Below are 17,645 nucleotides of genomic sequence, written 5' to 3' on the forward strand. Positions count from 1 at the left end.
CTTCGGTTCATATGCCATTAGGATGGTACACAGATAGGAGACGAATCCACCCACTCATCGTTGAAGATTAAGGGAAGGAAGGTTTCACCTCCTTTGCCAGAGGTTATTGGCTTCCATCGGCAGCGCTCGCTACCGGTCCCTTCCACCTGGGTCCGTACCATATGGCCGGCCTATATATTTATCATATCATGTGCAATTATTTTTTACAGAAAAGGGATTACATGGGTTTCATACAAAGGACAATTGTGCATGTGATAGTATACTTTTTGACCCTAATAAGTGCCACATGTGTGGCACAAACACATGGCAGCTTCGAACTTTTTTATGGTAAATTTAGTGACGCGACGATGACAACTTTCTTTTCAGATGACAAGTTCCGGTTTCTTTTGAGGTTTGCTTTTCTTTTCGGATGGCAACTTTAGTTGTGAAAATATGTGAAGACCGGATTGCCTCGTACCACACGTGTGACACTTATCATTTGGGTATTTTTTACCACTGAAAAATGTGGTCAAATTTTACAAGCGTGCATATCACATTACGAGGAACATCTTCTTTTTCTTAAAAGTTAACAGTTCTGGTGAAATAACCGAGATATATGGCACGTCAGCTGCATGTGGTCTCACCGACCATAGTTGGAGCTCGTGCACCGAAGTATTAGAAAAGAATGCACATATTCTCGAATTGCTCGCCAGCGCGCGCATATGCCCGCGCGTGCACGAGCAAACCCAGTAACGGCAGATCTCAGGTTGCCGGACGAAACTGGGTGCTGGTGCTGCTAGTTTTGGCAATAATTGCGAGAGCATGATTGCAGAGGAAGCAACACAGGGTGGTGGTGACCGCCTGAGCGCCACCGGTGAGTGCAGGTGCAGCGCCCGGGTGGCCGGGTCGGCGTCACGGGCGCACGTAAACAAACAAAACTGGCGTCGCCGTCCCGATGCCCCCGTTGCCCCGTCGCATCGTCGGCCCGGCCGCCCGGGGAATTCCGAGAGGCCGAGAAAGCGGGGGGAGAGAGAGGGCGCCAGCGCAAGTGTGATGTGTGAGTAACGTCTGAACCTGACGCCGACGTTTTATTAACTGACCTTGTTAAAAATGGGTATGGAAATGGACATTTTCTTTTTGAGGGAAAATGGACATTTTCTTGCGGCGTGTTGGATCGGTGGGAGCGGATCGGATAGGAGGGTGGCTGGGTGGGGCCATGTCACGGATTCTCTGGGATTGATTCCTGCATCTTTTCGAGCCAAGTTGGTTGCTTCCTCGGCTCATGGCCCGCTGCTCACTATCGCGGTAAAAACGACAAAATTGACCTAAGCACGAAAAGATTTCACTAACTGAACTGCTTAACAAAAATTGCTAAGCTGACCCTTTCATGTGGCGCCCGACAGACAGGCACTACACTACACTCTGCAATGCCTAGCTCCCGGGCATTGTAGTCTGGCCAGCGTGGTACAGTTGTGCCCCGCACCGAGCAATGCAACGTTTTGGAGTTAGACGCAAACATGTAATGTGCAACTTCTAGTTTTTAGGCTTGCACATTCTGTTAGTAGTTGGTCGGCTCGCATGGTATCTTCCAAAATCTTCTCATTATACGCTGATTTGCATATCTCCACACGGGTACTTGCAAGATACCATGTAAGGTAGTTGTTCAACGCGAGCCGACCAACTACTAACAGAATGTGCATCACCTAAGAGCTAGGTGTTGCACATTACATGTGTGGCTTCTAGCTCTAAGGCGCTGCACTGCTCGTTGCGGGCTCAACTGTGCCACGTTGGGCAGATGTGCAGCGCCTGGGAGCGCGCTGCACAATGTAGTATGACGTCTCGCTGTCGGGCGCCACATAAAAAGGGTCAGCTGAGGGAAAAAAATTCAAAGCAATTCAGTTTGTGAAATCTTTTCATCCTTAGGTCAATTTTGTCGTTTTTGGCGGTTCTGCGCGGTGGAGCCTGCTGATGATCAGCTGATCACTGCATCCCCTCCAAAAAAAATAAAAGCTGACCACTGCATCAAAGCATTTATTTCTCAATAGGGAGTCGTAGCTAAGAGCAACTCCAATGGGGCGACCCATTTCGTCCGCCCGCGTCCGTTTGGGTCGGCACGGACAAAAATGGTGGCCCAACGCGCCGACTCAAACGGACGCGCGTCCGTTTTTCGTCCGCGGGCGACCCATTCCCGGCCCAATTTTGAGCCGGATTTGCATTGGCGCGGACACGAGACGGACGCGCACGCGCCTACTCCTCTCCCCGGGCCCGCTGGTCGGTGGCAGCCACCATCATTTTCCCCCATTTTCCCCAAAACACTCCCGCCCGCGCGCGCCCCGGCCCCCCAACCAGCCATGGAGGACGGCATCGACCTCGACGCCGCCGCCGGCCTCGCCTCCCTCGCCTCGTCCGGCACCGTCGCCCCCTCCGGGAAAGGCAAGCCTTGTGCCCCGCGCAAGACTGCCGCCGCGACCAAGCCGAAGAAGGTGCTGACGCCCGAACAGCGGGCAAGGGAGTCGGCCAAGAGGAAGGGCCGGAGGCACGCCGCGGACGCGAGGGATGAGGCCGCCGCGCAGGCCGCCGCCGTCGCCGCCGCGCAGCAGGAGTTCACCAACGCCCGCGTCGCGGCGGCAACGAGGGAGGCGCTCTACATGCTAGGGGTAAACCCTAGCCAGCACAGCGTCCTCCAAGCCGCCGTCGCCGCGGCCAGCACCGGCTCGTCGGCGTTTCCTCGGATGGTGCTGCCCGACTCACCCCGCGCGTCGGCTTGCAACCCGGTCCCAGCTTCCACGTCTACCCACAGGCCTCCCGCCTCTCCGGGGAGTGCTCACCCGACGTGAGCGTGGTCGCGCCTTCCACGCCCGCACCCATCGACCTCAACGCCACCCCGGTGGTTGGTGGCTCGTCGTCCGGCGGCACGAGGAAACGCGCGCGACAGACGCCGGCCGGCGGGCTCCCGGACGCCCGTAACCTGTTCAAGGAAATGTCGTCCGCCGTCGACGAGGACTACATGCAAAACCTCATCTTCGAGGGTGGTGCGCCGGACGCTGGCTACGATCCCGACGAGACACAAAGCCAGGACGGCCGCGGGGCGTTCACGCCGGCCGCTGGCTATGATCCCGATCAGGCGGCCTTCATGCGTGATCAGGTCGGCGTCGACCTGGACGGCTTCCCCCTTGACCACGAGTTCCCGGAGGACTATGGGCTAGAGGAAGAGGACGAGTGTGACATCGCAGTGGAGCCTTTGTTCGAGGACGAGCTCGCCAACCAAGCCGCCGGTCCTAAGCTGAAGTGCAAGAGCAAGCGCACGAAGGCGTACACAGCTGTCGAGGACAAGCTTCTTTGCGAGTGTTGGCGAGACATTGGACAAGACCCAAAGACGGACGCCGAGCAAAAGCATTCGACCTTTTGGACTCGTGTGCACCGCAAGTTTCATGAGCGCAAGAAGTTTTCACCTTACCAATTTGTGAGCACGCGCGGGTGGGTCTCCATTTCCAAGCGGTGGAGGGTGATCCAACAAGAGTGCAACAAGTTTTGCGCCACCCTTGAGAGCGTCAAGGCCCGCCCCGTGAGCGGCATCGGCATGCAAGACATGGTATGATAGCAAGCAAACCGCCCTCTTTTGTGTCATCAAGATCATCCTTTTACGTCTTCATTTGCTATCACTTGCCCATATGGTTGCATGGAAACATTTGGTAGGCATTTCAAGCTTTGGGGGCATTCAAGGTTCAACACAATGGTAAGTGCTTCAACCTCTCCCATTGCTAGATGGGAGAGGGCGAGCCGGCACGGCCGAGGGGGAAGAGAAGTTCAAGGCACAATATGCCGCCCTCAAGGCACGTGGGGGGAAGAAAGCCGTGGAGGATGTTGGGGAGGGCGAGCCGGCACGGCCGAGGGGGAAGACCAACTCCAAGAAGGAGGACAAGCGAGATGCGGCCACCAACGCCTTGATCACAAAGCATGGACGACATGATGAATAAGAAGGAATCAAGGTAGGAGGAGCGCCGCCGTTTCAAGGCGGAGCAAATGGATGCTTTCATGGAGATCCAAAGGAGGAGGCTTGATCTTGACGCCGAGAAGCAAGCCAAGATGCTCGAGCTCGAGGCGGAGAAGCAAGCCAAGATGCTAGAGATCGAGGCCGCCAACGCCAAGACAAAGGCGAAAGAAGTGGCTCTTGCGAGCATGATGACCGGGGTGGAGATCATGAAGGTGGATCTCAACGCCGTGTCGCCAAGGAAGAGGCCGTGGTTCGAGAAGATGCAGGGCGACATGCTCAAGTTCGACGACGAGTGATCTATGGCGGCGAGGGCCATCTTTTTTGTATGCCAGCAGGTGTGCCGGCATGACCACGGGAGCCACAATGGCGTGGTCGAACTCAAGTCCCACCTTTTTTGTGTGCTGGCATGTGTGCCGACCGGCTGGCGAGTGCGCCAGCATGAACTGTGGTATTTTCTGAAGCCGGCATTGTATGCCGGCATGAGATATGGCCGCTGGCATGATCGGCCGCGGGCCTTTTTATTTAGAAGTTGAATGTGGACATGAAATGGGTCGGCGCGTTGGGCGCGCTGCCAACCCAAATGCAAAACTGGACGGACACCGGACGGGCGGCCGACCCAAACGGACAAAAAGCGGACAAATGCGCCGTCCGTTTGGGTCGGCCCGTTGGAGTTGCTCTAAACTACTACCTTTTTTCGTACTACGATTCGTCCTAGCTAGTCTACTGCCAGTATTTCAAATGATGAACTGTCGTACAGCGGCCCAGACACTAGCCACTATATTATTAGAATTAGGCACTAGGTTGCCACGCCCTCAAAGAAGAAGAAAAACCATCGGCTCAGCACACCGAAATCAAACAACGAGTACAGATAAACCTTCACCAAATGCAGCTAACTAATGAGCAACATCAAAGGACGCCGACGCCTTGTCTGTTAGTACCAATCAGCAGGGGCACGAGCCGGCCCGACGTTTCGATCCCATCGTCTGTTACCGCCATGTCCATCTTGGAACGAGTGGTCCACCCAGAGAGATATTACCCGTTTTTCTGTCGCGTTCCATGTTGCCACTAACCGTCATACAATATACATCCGTTCCGTCTGGTTCCAAGTTGGCACGCGTCATCGTCTACCGGATGCCCCTAGAAACCACCAGTGGCGTTTTCTTCGCTGGAAATGAATATAGTACTGTACAAACGAAGTGTGTGCCACAAAATTCGCGCACAAAGCAGCGCCTTACGCCATACTCCAAGCACGCACGCACCTCTTCATTCTCTAGCTCCCTTGCATATCACTGCGGCCATGGCGGTGCAATATTTCCAAGGTTATTTCCGATTCTCGCTCACGGCCAACACAAATTAATGTTCACATTCAAAGGGAGACTGGAAAATCGGAATACAGTTGAGAGGATACATCATCTTCTGGGAAATCTCGGCCGCCTTCGGGTAATAAGGGAAGCGCCGCTCTCCATGTACCCGCCAGTTCTTGTCTCATCTTCGTCTTCACTCGACTCGTCGGACCTCCACCTTGACCCGCCTTGGCCGGCTGCTCCTTCACCAACCGGGGGTTTCTTGCCCAAGCTTCAAACAACAGAGAAAGAATAACACTTCAGTGTTAATTACTGTGCCCACCACAAGGTTCAAGTCTTTCAAGTAACCACCGGTGAAGGCAACCTTACAACAAACGATAGGCCGTGCCAGTCCAGGCCACAATCCATTGCAATCATTAGAACTACGAATCTACATTGTGATTTACATCGATTCGCCCAATTTCTGTGCTAGGGGCCTATTTGGTTCACTGCAAACTTTGACTCAGCATGTTAGGCTGTTTGAAGTTTCATGATGCAATCTGATTCTGTGCTAGGGCCTATTTGGTTCACTGCAAACTTTTGCAAGGAGTGTGCCCACTGATCTGTCAGCCACAAAAATCAGCAAAGAAGTGTGGCAAAGTATGACAAGTGACCAAACAAGCCCTTACTCTTCCTATGTAAAACTTATTTCTTTTAAATCAGGCCAGCACTATATTGTCTGCCTGAAAAATTTCCACGTTATCTACCAGGTATGATGTACTCCCTCCGTTCACAAATATGTTTTGGATATTTTCAATATGGACTACATACGGACTCAAATGAGTGAACAAGCATACTAAAACATGTCTACACACATTCAATTCAGAAAATGGTTAGAACATCTTATATTTGTGAACGGAAGGAGTACCAAATTGGCCACCTTGACAGAAGGGACAGACCTAGTACAGTCAGCAACAAAGATCAACACCACACCAGGAAACAGCAGTCAGCTCCAGGATAGTTAAAAGTAAAACTGTACACATATTTTAAATTTTAAAATCAAATGGACAAACAGTAAAACTGGCACTACCCAACACATAATGTTATGAGCTTAAAATTTCATACAGAACTTCTCAATTGACCAACCAGGGTTACCAAATAAAGTACCAGTTACTCTAAACCCTTGCCCTATGGGACTATGCTTTTAAATCGTATCAACCCTCAGAAATTACTGTGCAAATTGTCAAAAGGTAGTAACTAAATAAGCAACATCAAGTAAAACAATAAACATATTGCAACTGTACACAACAAAGATTACCTCAAAATATTCGGTGTCATTAGAACTTTTGTCTTCTCCATATGATTCTCACGACGAAATCCAGCACTATCAGATACCTTTGTTTGGCCATTTTGACCAGCCCCAGTCCCACTTAAGATGAAAGGCTTCTCAGCACGTACACCAAAGTCAAACTCTCCCTTTCTGACAGAATCTTTTCCTTGAAAGAAAGTGTTTTTGTTGCGCTCAGTCCTCACCAAACTTGTTCCGTGGGTTTTCTTAGGTGTATCGCCAGCACCCAAGTTGAAATACATAGGAATTGAATCATGACCAGCAGGTTTGGTTCCTTCTTTAAAACCTGGCTCTCCTTTCATAAAGCCGAGTTCTCTTGTCCCCTTTAAATATGGATTCTCACCATTTTGACCCAGAGAGGGGAATATACTCCCTGCAGTGGATCTCATATTGGATGCAGGTGTCGCTGGGGGAACTGGCCTACATTGGAGGATAGATGGAACCTTTCTGCCAAACTCTGAACGGACACTACCGATAAGAGCACCAGAATCAGTCAGCCCATGGATATTCCTGGAGTGGAGAGGGTTTGATTTATTCTGAAGAGCAGGGGTGAAGGACGAGCTCAATCCAATGGTAGGACTGGCTGATTTGACAACAGGATTAACTGGAGAAGACATTTGCATGGTTCGGATGGCAAACTGACTTTGGTCCCCGCTGCTGATGGACCTCACATCCTCCCTCTGGACCTCAGGAAGCATTTCAAGGCATTTAGCCTGTAAAGACACGTACAACATACTGAGTGTTGTGTATACATCTAAAGAATTCATATAGTGCAGCAGATTATGTCTTGAAGAAAATAGGCGTCTTTCATCCATCCAAAATGAAATTATACTTGCTCTACTCAACAATACATAACGCTTGTGACTGGCACGGTCTTCAGAACTTTTTGTAATAAATATGTTGGCATGAAATAGCTATATCATAAAATACTTTTCATAACAAATATGTTGATACTATTTTGACATAATCAATCTAGGTCAGGGATGTTTGATAGTACACCTTTTAAAATGCTTTGTATTTACAGATGTAGGCGGTAGCGTGTTAGTAGCACTATATCATGTTTGGAGGTTCAGAGTGGTCCGGCAGAGTCATAAAGAGCTCCAGCAGTTCCTAATTATGTTTAATAAGAATATTTTTATGACCAATCTAGTAACATGTGCACATGCCAATTCCAAATATAGTTTCCAGTACATTGGCTATCAAGCTTTTAATAGGACACACATTCTAAAACGACATCTGAAAAGAATATGGGAGTAGTCATTAAATCAAGTTCAGCAACTGCGATGCATATTATTACGAAGAGAATAAATCAAAAAACACTTTCCTGATAAAATAAAATAAAAACAAGACATGCATGCCGAGACAAAACCAAAGTATGGAAGTACTTACCACCAAACCTTCTCTCCACCGAGCAATTGTACTGATTTTGGATGCAATCTCTTCACTGGCAGTTTCCAGTGTGTTTTGCTCAAAGTTCTGAAGACTACGATGGACATCATATGCTTCCAAGTACCGATAACGCTAAAAGAGCAACCAGAAAAAAATACAGAAAGTCCTCTGCAAATTAGCTACTGATATGTTTCCTTATGATGAAAAGTTGGAAATATATGCATATGTCAGTAGCCCATGGTAGTATTTCAAACTGAACTGACAATAGCACTATTTAATTCTCCATTAGTCCAAATTCAACTAGACTACAATAATTAGAAGTGTAGGGTAAATTTGGTAAATAACAGTCCAGTCAAATGCAACATACAAAAATCTCAAGGGTAGTGCCATCTACAGAGACCATAACATCAAAATCATATATGAGTTTAACAAAGTAAAAGTTGCTTTTAGGCACCAAAAGTGAAAATATCCATGAAGCATTATAACAACACATGTATGAAGCAAGAAAAGTATCCTACAGACAAGAGACAACGTGGGGACGAACTTCCCATTTATCATTTCTTCTAACAGTAACATCAAACACCACTGATTAATCTCTTCTCATTATATTTTTTATAAATATACATATTATCTCTTTGCTACCATGATTTATGTACATTAATAATAGGAAAATGAAAACCTACATGCAAGGATGGATGCTTGAATTTACGGTTTAGGTACTTCCGCATCTAGGAACATTCTTACAAAATTCATTGATTCACTATGTTGGAACAAGTGCACCAGCCAAAAATTCAGCAAAAATACAATGCATTGTGCACTGTTCAAGAAAGACAGGTGGTTCTACCAGCGATGTTCTAAAAAATAACTAGAATCTTTTGTGTGCTTTTTTCACTATGTTGGAACAAGTGCACCAGCCAAAAATTCAGCAAAAATACAATGCATTGTGCACTGTTCAAGAAAGACAGGTGGTTCTACCAGCGATGTTCTAAAAAATAACTAGAATCTTTTGTGTGCTTTTTCAGGGCACATTGATCACACTTCCGCATGATTTAATGCAGGTGCACTATTCTAATATGAACATTTTCATATTTTGAGAAATTTTCGATAGGCACAAGTAACTAAAACATAAAGTAGCACCCACCCTTGCATGTACAATATCCAATCTCTAATAGTAGTATACATGAACTTCTGTGTTCATGAAAAAATGCTGCACTAGCTAGGCTTAACCGCTTTGGATTCTAACTGTTATATGTATCTGTTCCATGTCTGAAAGATGTGCATGGCTATTAATATATGAAGTAGCATGTGAGTAAACAGAAGAGATTTAATGAAATTTCATTACACTAGATTTCATAAACCTACAGTATCATTTCCTCGTGACCCTGAATCCCTGATGACCTTAGTACACTGAAATGATAAAAAGAATATGCAAGCATACAGAAAATTTACCTGGAGGTAGAAAACAACAAGCAGACTACCACATGGCCCTGTGGGCGCCTCACGAGCAGAATCAAAGAGGGACTTATGAAGATATTTCTCTTCCTCAGAATCCCAAGGCAGATCAATTATTCTATCAACAATATTTCGTTCAATGCAGATCTCACAAAACTCAACCATCATCACCTCCACATGATGCATCATATCTGCTGGTCTTTGCTCTTTTATCCTAGAGCAGTAGCTCCTATGGAACATAAATGCTTCTGTTACTTGGCCATATTCAATTCTTACACGGATTGCAGTCACTGCCTCACTAAGACATAACAGTCCATCTTTCTCAATGTTTGCAGTAGCGGAGAAGCTATCACACCCTGTGCACTTCAACACGACCAGTGCCACGTCAGGTTTCTGACGTTCCAGAAGAACTTGTGCTATCTTTGGATGTGTTTCCTTGCTAGAAATCTTAGGAAGAAGAGAGCATGCCTCCTGCACAAAGAGTAGATGTGCATCACAATGAAAGTTAATTGACTAAAAGAAGAGTATTTACTGAATAAGCATGTTCACTATATACAAGTAGAACTCAAGCTCCGATGTCACTTGCACCATAAATGGGGAAAGGGGGACTTCACTAGAATTCATAGAACAAATGATTGTTTTAAGCAAATTGCTAGTGAATAAGCAGGTTTAGTATATACAAGTAGAACTCAAGCTCTGATGTCACTCACACCATAAAAGGGGAAAGGGACACTTCACTGGAATTCATAAAATAAATGATAGTTTTAACCCTTAAGCAGCATATATTGGAAATAACAATTCAGTGGAGGGCAAGTAAAAGGCAGAAACTAAAGGGACAGTTTCAACACAATACACATCTCCATTTACATGCTTATTCAGTACGGTAACAATATAAATTCTGTATGAGTAGCTAAATTAATAGGGGGTGCAAAACTGGTTCCAAGGGATTAGACCCCACATAGCTTGAAGTTCAAATGTATTTTGTACAAATAAGCAAGTTTTGTTTCATGGGATTACAGTCCAAAAGTGAGTGCAAAACTGTACAGGACTTGCAGAAAACAAACCCAATAGACTAACAGACTCCCTAGATAAATGCTAAAATGGCACCCTAACAGCTGAACTACTGAAAGCACTCTCCCTCTCCTTTTCAAAATATTGTCCTCCAAAGCAACTGAACAGAACAATAAAATAAAGATATGATGAGAAATAGCTCTACTTTACTTCAGCACCCAAAGACTAGGCAGCCCAATCACCCCAAAAGGGTCTTCTACAATAAGTAAGTTTGAAGCAATTGTCACCATATAATGTGAATAGCTTTGATCAAATATGAAAGACAGGTAATTCAAAAAGCGGTGCAGATCACTCAAATAAATGTCAAACTCAACTTCACAGGCAAAATAGGAAAATATAATTAACTATTTGACTTGGACAAAGAAAACATTTAAGGAATCAGATATATGCACAACCCATGCACCATAGCTGAGAACATCATGTCGACAGAAGACAGGTGTTAATCAGTTACCTCCAGAGCCTGTGAAGAGTGGTCGTCCAGAAGATAGAATACTAGGCATTCGAGCAACGTTCTACAGGAGATCCCAAATGTAGCAGCAAAATCATCCACCAGATACCTCCATTCTGAATCTGGTCTGGTCCAATGCCGATCAAATATGTAGTATAAGAACTAAAGAATGTCAAGGAAACCAAAAAAGTAGCATGTTTCAATGTTTGTGAGTAGCATTGTAAATGTTGAATTCACTATCAGATAACAAAAAAGGATACAATTGCTTGCTTTGCAATCACCATGTCAGATCCTCCGTGAAGAAACAGTACATCAACTGCCTCACGCAAGTTTTTAAATGGGTAACTATTGACACTAAACTGATCAATTGTATAAGAGAACTCAAATGCTGATTGTTCATTCTGCAGACATGTGATTTCTGCTTCTTCCTCATTATCCCTATAACTTTGTTGACCCCCAAGGTTTTGTAGTGCCTGCTCGATGAAAAGTATACCCTGGTTGACTTCGTTGTGACCTGATGATTTACCAGAGAATTCAGGCCATTGTCGTTCCTCTGCAGACTTTTTCCTTTCAATCACATCAGCACTCCAAGTAGCAAAACTAGCATGGCGTGAGCAAATTTTCTCAAGAAATTCATGCCTGGTGCACCATATCATGGCTTCCAAATGCTGTAGGAAAAACTCCAAAATTAACACTTCAGGAAGAAATAATGATGGTGTAAGAAACATCTGATTACTTTTCTTCTAAAGCATTTCAGTGAAGAACAATTGATGATCAACATACATGAAAAAGATAAGAGAAACAAAAAGGGAAAGAGAAGATAAAGATGGATAAATGTAGTTGTAGTTGTCCATATTCCAGTCTTACTTGAGCTATGTATCCAAATCGATTCACGCAACCCATGAATAGAAAGTAAGCTGTTGAATGAATCTACACCTCCCAGCATAATCAACTCATAGCAAAACCCAACTACCATGCATAGCAGAACTTAATATTTAGATTGTTGACAGTGACATAAAAGCCCTAATAGCCATGGATTTAAGAAATAAGACCTGCTTTGCCTTCATTGTGTTCTCGATGAGATGATGCAGGTCATTTACATGAGCTGCCTCTCTGAAAGATGCGATCATAGCTTCAACAACAGTGGATATCCCTGACAGCTGCACTGCAAACTTTTGCATCTGGGATAACTTAGACTTCATCGTCTCTAATCCAGATCTATCTAAGATGTGGTTAAGGTGTTATTTAACAATATAATCTTGCCTCTCCCTCAACATGCATGGCTGTGCTTGCACGAAGAGATGAAAGGCTAGTCAAAAATATATAAATTCTGTAACTGGAACTGGTTAAACATTGGTGGATACAAATCGTGCATATCTCTGATATGAGTGCCTTAACAGCCCTCTTGCACCAGTCCTTGATGACCACCTCGTCCAAAAGAAAAGCCAGAAGTGGATCACTTGACACAGCATTCTCATCCAAACAAACATCTGTTATATCTGGTCTAAATGTCAAGGTAACAGAAGGAAAAGAGAAGACACTATGTAAACAATTAAGATGAAACTGTGTCTATCAGCCTAAAGCGAAAGTAGCCTTCTAAAGAGGATACAGTGGCAAATCAGGGAAACTAGATTATTCTGAAGCGCAACATCAAACAAGGAATGCAGCCGCTGGACGTCCATGTTAACAGGATCACCATGGCCTTCCTTTTCCTGAAACCTTTCATCATGCTGCTTAGAGATAAGGCCGACCTCCAAGCACTTGTGGTAAAGGCGGAGCCGCACTCTTTTTCCATTATCAGGTATTGGACTTCTGCAAATTGGGCAGACATCACATCTCTGGCTACACTCGGCACATAACGATGCATGCCCACATGAGTTAAGCACATGCTGCACATAGCGGCCGCAGCTACTCAAGTCCCTAGTTGCACGGCAGTGCTCAATTCTAGCCTCCTTGCTCAGCTCAATGAGATCAATGGACGCCAACTGCTCCAAAGCATTCTGCCAACATAAACTTCATTTTTCAGTAACTAGCCACAACACTTTACCACATAGAAATATGCTTTTATTTCCTAAACCCTATATACCGTGCTCGTTCAAAAGACAAACATATAAATCAGTAGAACTTGGTATTTGTATTCACTTAATTAATTTACACCATACAGATTTACTAAATGAGCATTATGAGAAATATAAGAAACAAAAAAATGTTGAAGTCACATGTGCAGCCAAACAGTTAAGCAGCTTGACATGCGAATGGATCATGTGCAATAGTTTATTCAGAACAAATCAAAAACTATCCCTACAACTGAAAGATACTCACAGCGACTCAGACAAGCCAATTCCTTTGTAACAACTAGTCGCGAAGAAACTGAGCTTAGCAGGTGGTGTAGCTACTGCGTTGCATAACCACCATGTGATTGCTACAAGGGATGTGCTCTGCAATGCTAGCAATATATTCATGTGTTTACAGCTGACTCCGTACCGAATCGGCCCATTTCAAGTGTTACCCTCTTGTACTACTAACTGGTAACTACATTTACCAACTAAGGACGATGACAACATGCAAGAGTGGTGACCACAACCTTTTACTCTTGACCAACCCAGCGCCCTGGCAGGTGAGTCGAACCGAAACCGACATCTGCAGACGGTAGCTATTCTACCATGGGGCGGGATTCAGATACGGGTGCTAACGGCTGGCTCGAAGCTGTAGGTAACCAAATTCCACTAGCGAGGGGGCGTTGCTACAGAAGCACGGACCTGGACGGCGGCGCTGCCGTACTTGGGAGGGTGCCTCGGCGACGAAGGGAGCGCCTCCATCCGCGAACCCTCTCCAGCACCCACGGCTTGCTACCGCATCAACCGTGGCTCCGGGCGGCGCGGCTCGCGGGGGAGAGAGTGGCGCCCGGCGAGGGAGATGGAGGAGCCGGGAAGGGGGAGGCGCGGCGGCAGTGCGGCCGGTCCGGGGGGAGGCGGCTGGCAGCAGTGGCGGAGCTAAGCAATCTGTCAAAGGCGACCTAGGGCACGGAGTCGCCGTCTCGCGGTCTCGACCAGACGAACAGGCATTTCGCGAGCAACTGGATCGGCTCCTGCGCTCCAGCCCGGTCAGGCCCGCAGGATGCCCTCGTCGCCCTGGCCTGCTTGCTGTTTTTCTTTTTGACGGAGCTGGCCGGCCCAAGGAAGCGGCCTAGCTGGCCCAATTATAGACCGGCCGGCGTTTCTTTCTTTTTCCGAGAACTGCCGAAATCACTAGTTAAGGTGTACCCTTGCCGCTGTCGTCATCACCATCTAAGAAATTTAGGTCTCCTCGTCTCCGGCTGCCATCTTGGTTATGAGAGGTGAGGGGACCTCGGATCTTCAAGATCTTTATGTTCTTCGTCAACGTCTAGTGACCATCATAGTTTTGCGAGAAGAAATTTCCTCTCGTTCTTTTGGCGGTGTCATGAGGTTTGAGAGTTTTTTGTCCTCGCTGATCCGATTATTCGGATCTGATGAGCTTATGTTGCCGTGTGAAGCTTTTTTTGTTGGTTTGATTCTTTTGTGGGGGTGAAATCTTGCATCGACGCCATGGTGAATATATAGTGATTCGACAGCCTGCACTTCTAGGGGATCATCCCGGCCCAAGTACGTTCGCCGATCAAGACTTCCCATCTTTTTGGATGGGCGACTCAAAGCGCTTTCAAAAACCATTATTGGTAATGTTCGCGCGGGTGAAAGGGTGACTGTTGGAGATATGCCCTAGAGGCAATCATGTATGATGATATTTCCTATGTGTTTATGAATAAAGATAGTCCTTGGACATTATCAATGATGTGTATCAGCAAGTACGTGACTTGTTTGTGGGACTATGGATGTATGATGACTGTCCTAAAAGGTCCCTAGTCGAAAGGGCTGTGTGGACGCGCAGCCGACTAGACTAGCATGTGACATGGTCGATGGCTTGGTATCACTAGCCATGGAGCATTGGATACTAACCGGATAATATGGACTTGGAAGGATCTGGTCGGATTCGACGTAGTCGGATCCGAGTCGAGATAAGGTCTGAGTCGGACAGACCCAACTATGAGACGCAGCGATATGTCATCTGTGAGTCTCTAGTACAACATACGTTCTATGTCCTAAGACCTGAGCTGGCACATGTACTCGGGGTGGTGACAGACCTGTTTTGGGCCGACCAAACGCTACTCCGTGATTGGATAGTTACAAAGGTAGGTTTCGGGCTTGTCCAAACCCATGCTGCGAGACATGGTCGAGCAAGATGGGATTTACCCCTCCGATCATGAGAGATATACTATGGGCCCCTCGTGTGATCCGATCAGGATAAGCATGGCCATGCGATAAGGATTATGAGATAATCATGTTTGTGGTCGGCATCACTGGAACGAGAAAGAGGTCGGGCTAGCACAAGGATGACAGACTCGCCTTGAGCCCGACAACATATATCGTGTGGAAAAAGGAATAGAAGTGTGATGTACAGGTTCGCCTAACCAGCTTCATTGTCTACTTGATGGTTGGCACGCCTTGCTAGAGGCCGCTACCAGCCGAGCAGGTCAGAGGTGATCTAACCTGCGACCAAGACGACTTGAACCTAAGGGGTCGCGCGCTTAAGGGAACGAACCTGTGAGGCCGGATCAGACTCCACATGTCAGATGTGATCCTACTCGGACTCGGATCCCGGCCGAACAGATTTTGGGCTTTAGGGTCCGTGCGAGGCCCAAGTGTTGAGCCCGCGACGGACGCCTATATAAAGTGGAGGTGCGGCACACTCATTTGGTGGATCGTTTCGCCATTGTCACTAGGGTTTGCATGTGTTGCGAATAGCCACCTCCACTCGCCGCCGACTGTGTGATCGGACCTAGCAGTCCATCGCACGGTGTTCCTCCTGCACGCACGGATACCGTTAGAGGCGGTGCACCTGCGCCGCTCCGGCGAACTTGTACGTGGGATCGGACGACCGGTTGTTCGAGGGAGATCGGACGAGGAGGAGACGATCCACGCGGACGCGCTGCCCCAAATCTTCTTCCGCTGCACGACACTGCGCGTCTAGTGGTAACGATCTGTGATCCATTCCCGTAGCATGTTCCTGGTTGTTCTGCGCGTAGGAAAATTTTAATTTGCAGTCGACGCACCCTACCGTAGAAACCAACAGTGGTATCAGAGCATCTGCTATAGAATTGAGATTCAGATCGTAAGCATATTAGATATGTGGAGGCGCAGATGAGATCTGTCGTCATTTATCAGATCGGCTATGTGCACGATTGATGAGATCAACTGCACATGGGGATCGACGTGGCTATGTTTTCTGATGATCAGAATCGATGAGGTCGTGACACAACCTACCCTACCGGTCGGTATCCGCCATCGGGGTTAATAGTGAAACGTAAATTCGAATAGGATTCGCGATGATCGATAAGATCGGCCAGATCGGAAAATTCGGCGTGATCGGAGTTCAGATATGATCTGTGATTTCCGAAAACATCGGGCGCTGCCCCTTCGAACCCTGCCCGCTAACCGACTAGCGGGACTGCCGTGTGCGTAGCGCCTTGTATTTCGTACACGATCACTCAAACCGGTAGAATGCGATTCTATGCGTAACTTTGTTTTGCAGGTTTGATGTGAATAGTATGGCTCATGTGTATGTGATGCATGTGTGTAATTTATACATGGCCTGCGTGTCATGTTTGTCAGCCGGCAGGAGCCAAAGTGTTGTCATTATAATGTATAACGACCTGCGTGTCGACTTGTGATTCTCTATGTAAAATTCATTACTAGTTCTAGTAGTTGGATAATAGAGATCGGGTTGGTGGCTTGGCGTCCTGGCGTGACAAACAAGATGGAGTTCCTAGATGGTCATCGGAGTCGGAGCCGACCTGGAAGAACATCCATGAAGGAGCCATACCATTTCACAATATGTGTTTATTTGTGATTGTTATGCTTCTTTGTTTCTATGCATGTTAAAATGGTGGAAAGATCCCTCATAAATATCAAGCGAATTTCCATCCCCGATGTTGCACCTTCGCACGTCAAGTACGTCTAGTAGTGGGCTCATATAATTGGGGTGCTACTAGGTGTCCTTGAACTGAAGGGTTCGTGTCGGACACGGCCATGCACTGCATTCAGGTTAACTTGACAAGGCTATCAAAACGGTTTTGAGCCTTGTGGCAAAGAAGGTTGGGAGCCGGGGTATGAGATACCTTACCGATCGACAGGAGTCATATAGAGATACGATTAGCAAGGAGTTTCTTACCGGATAGGCATGTTGTCTAGCAGTGATGCTAAAGCTCACTAGTCGCATGTGCTAGTCGGATCCTGAATCACGGAGAGTTTGCGGAGGGATGCTAACTTCAGTGGGAGTATTTCTGTTTAGGCTTGAATTACTCTACATAAACACATTGCTTAGTGATTGCATATTTTCTGTTGTAGATCAATGGCACCACCTGCTCAACCCAACTTTGCATTGAAATCAATTCTGGAGAAGGATAAACTGAATGGAACGAACTTTACCACCTGGTATAGAAATCTGAGAATTATTCTCAAGCACAATAAAAAGGAACATGTTCTAGAGGATCCACTTCTAGAGGAACCTGCCGAAAATGCTAATGCCACAACTAAGAATGCCTACTAGAAACTCGTTGATGAATCAACGGAGATCATTTGTCTGATGCTGGCTTGTATGGAGCCC

At 46.7% G+C, this 17,645-nt stretch overlaps 1 protein-coding gene across 1 annotated transcript; it reads right to left on the reverse strand.

Annotated features, from left to right (window-relative positions):
* Positions 1–5,129: 5,129 nt before the first annotated feature.
* On the reverse strand, positions 5,130–14,064 carry LOC123096045 (E3 ubiquitin-protein ligase HOS1). Its single transcript, XM_044517628.1, has 10 exons — positions 13,724–14,064; positions 12,574–12,964; positions 12,329–12,463; positions 12,017–12,186; positions 11,225–11,632; positions 10,968–11,126; positions 9,443–9,916; positions 7,994–8,125; positions 6,575–7,317; positions 5,130–5,548 (listed from the first exon to the last, which is right to left on the reverse strand). Exons 1-10 carry the CDS (start codon positions 13,781–13,783, stop codon positions 5,383–5,385), a joined length of 2,838 nt encoding a protein of 945 aa, XP_044373563.1. The 5' UTR covers positions 13,784–14,064; the 3' UTR covers positions 5,130–5,382.
* Between the last annotated feature and the right edge of the window lie 3,581 nt (positions 14,065–17,645).

This window comes from Triticum aestivum, chromosome 4D (assembly GCF_018294505.1).
Source record: "Triticum aestivum cultivar Chinese Spring chromosome 4D, IWGSC CS RefSeq v2.1, whole genome shotgun sequence".
Lineage (NCBI taxonomy): Eukaryota > Viridiplantae > Streptophyta > Magnoliopsida > Poales > Poaceae > Triticum > Triticum aestivum.

Coding starts and splice junctions, on each gene's coding strand:
- LOC123096045 (XM_044517628.1), bottom strand. CDS start 13,783: ATGGAGGCGCTCCCTTCGTCGCCGAGGCACCCTCCCAAGTACGGCAGC. Junction 12,187..12,328: donor ATCAGAGATATGCACGATTT/GTATCCACCAAT, acceptor ACCACATCTTAG/ATAGATCTGGATTAGAGACG. Junction 9,917..10,967: donor ACTCTTCACAGGCTCTGGAG/GTAACTGATTAA, acceptor CTCTTTGTGCAG/GAGGCATGCTCTCTTCTTCC.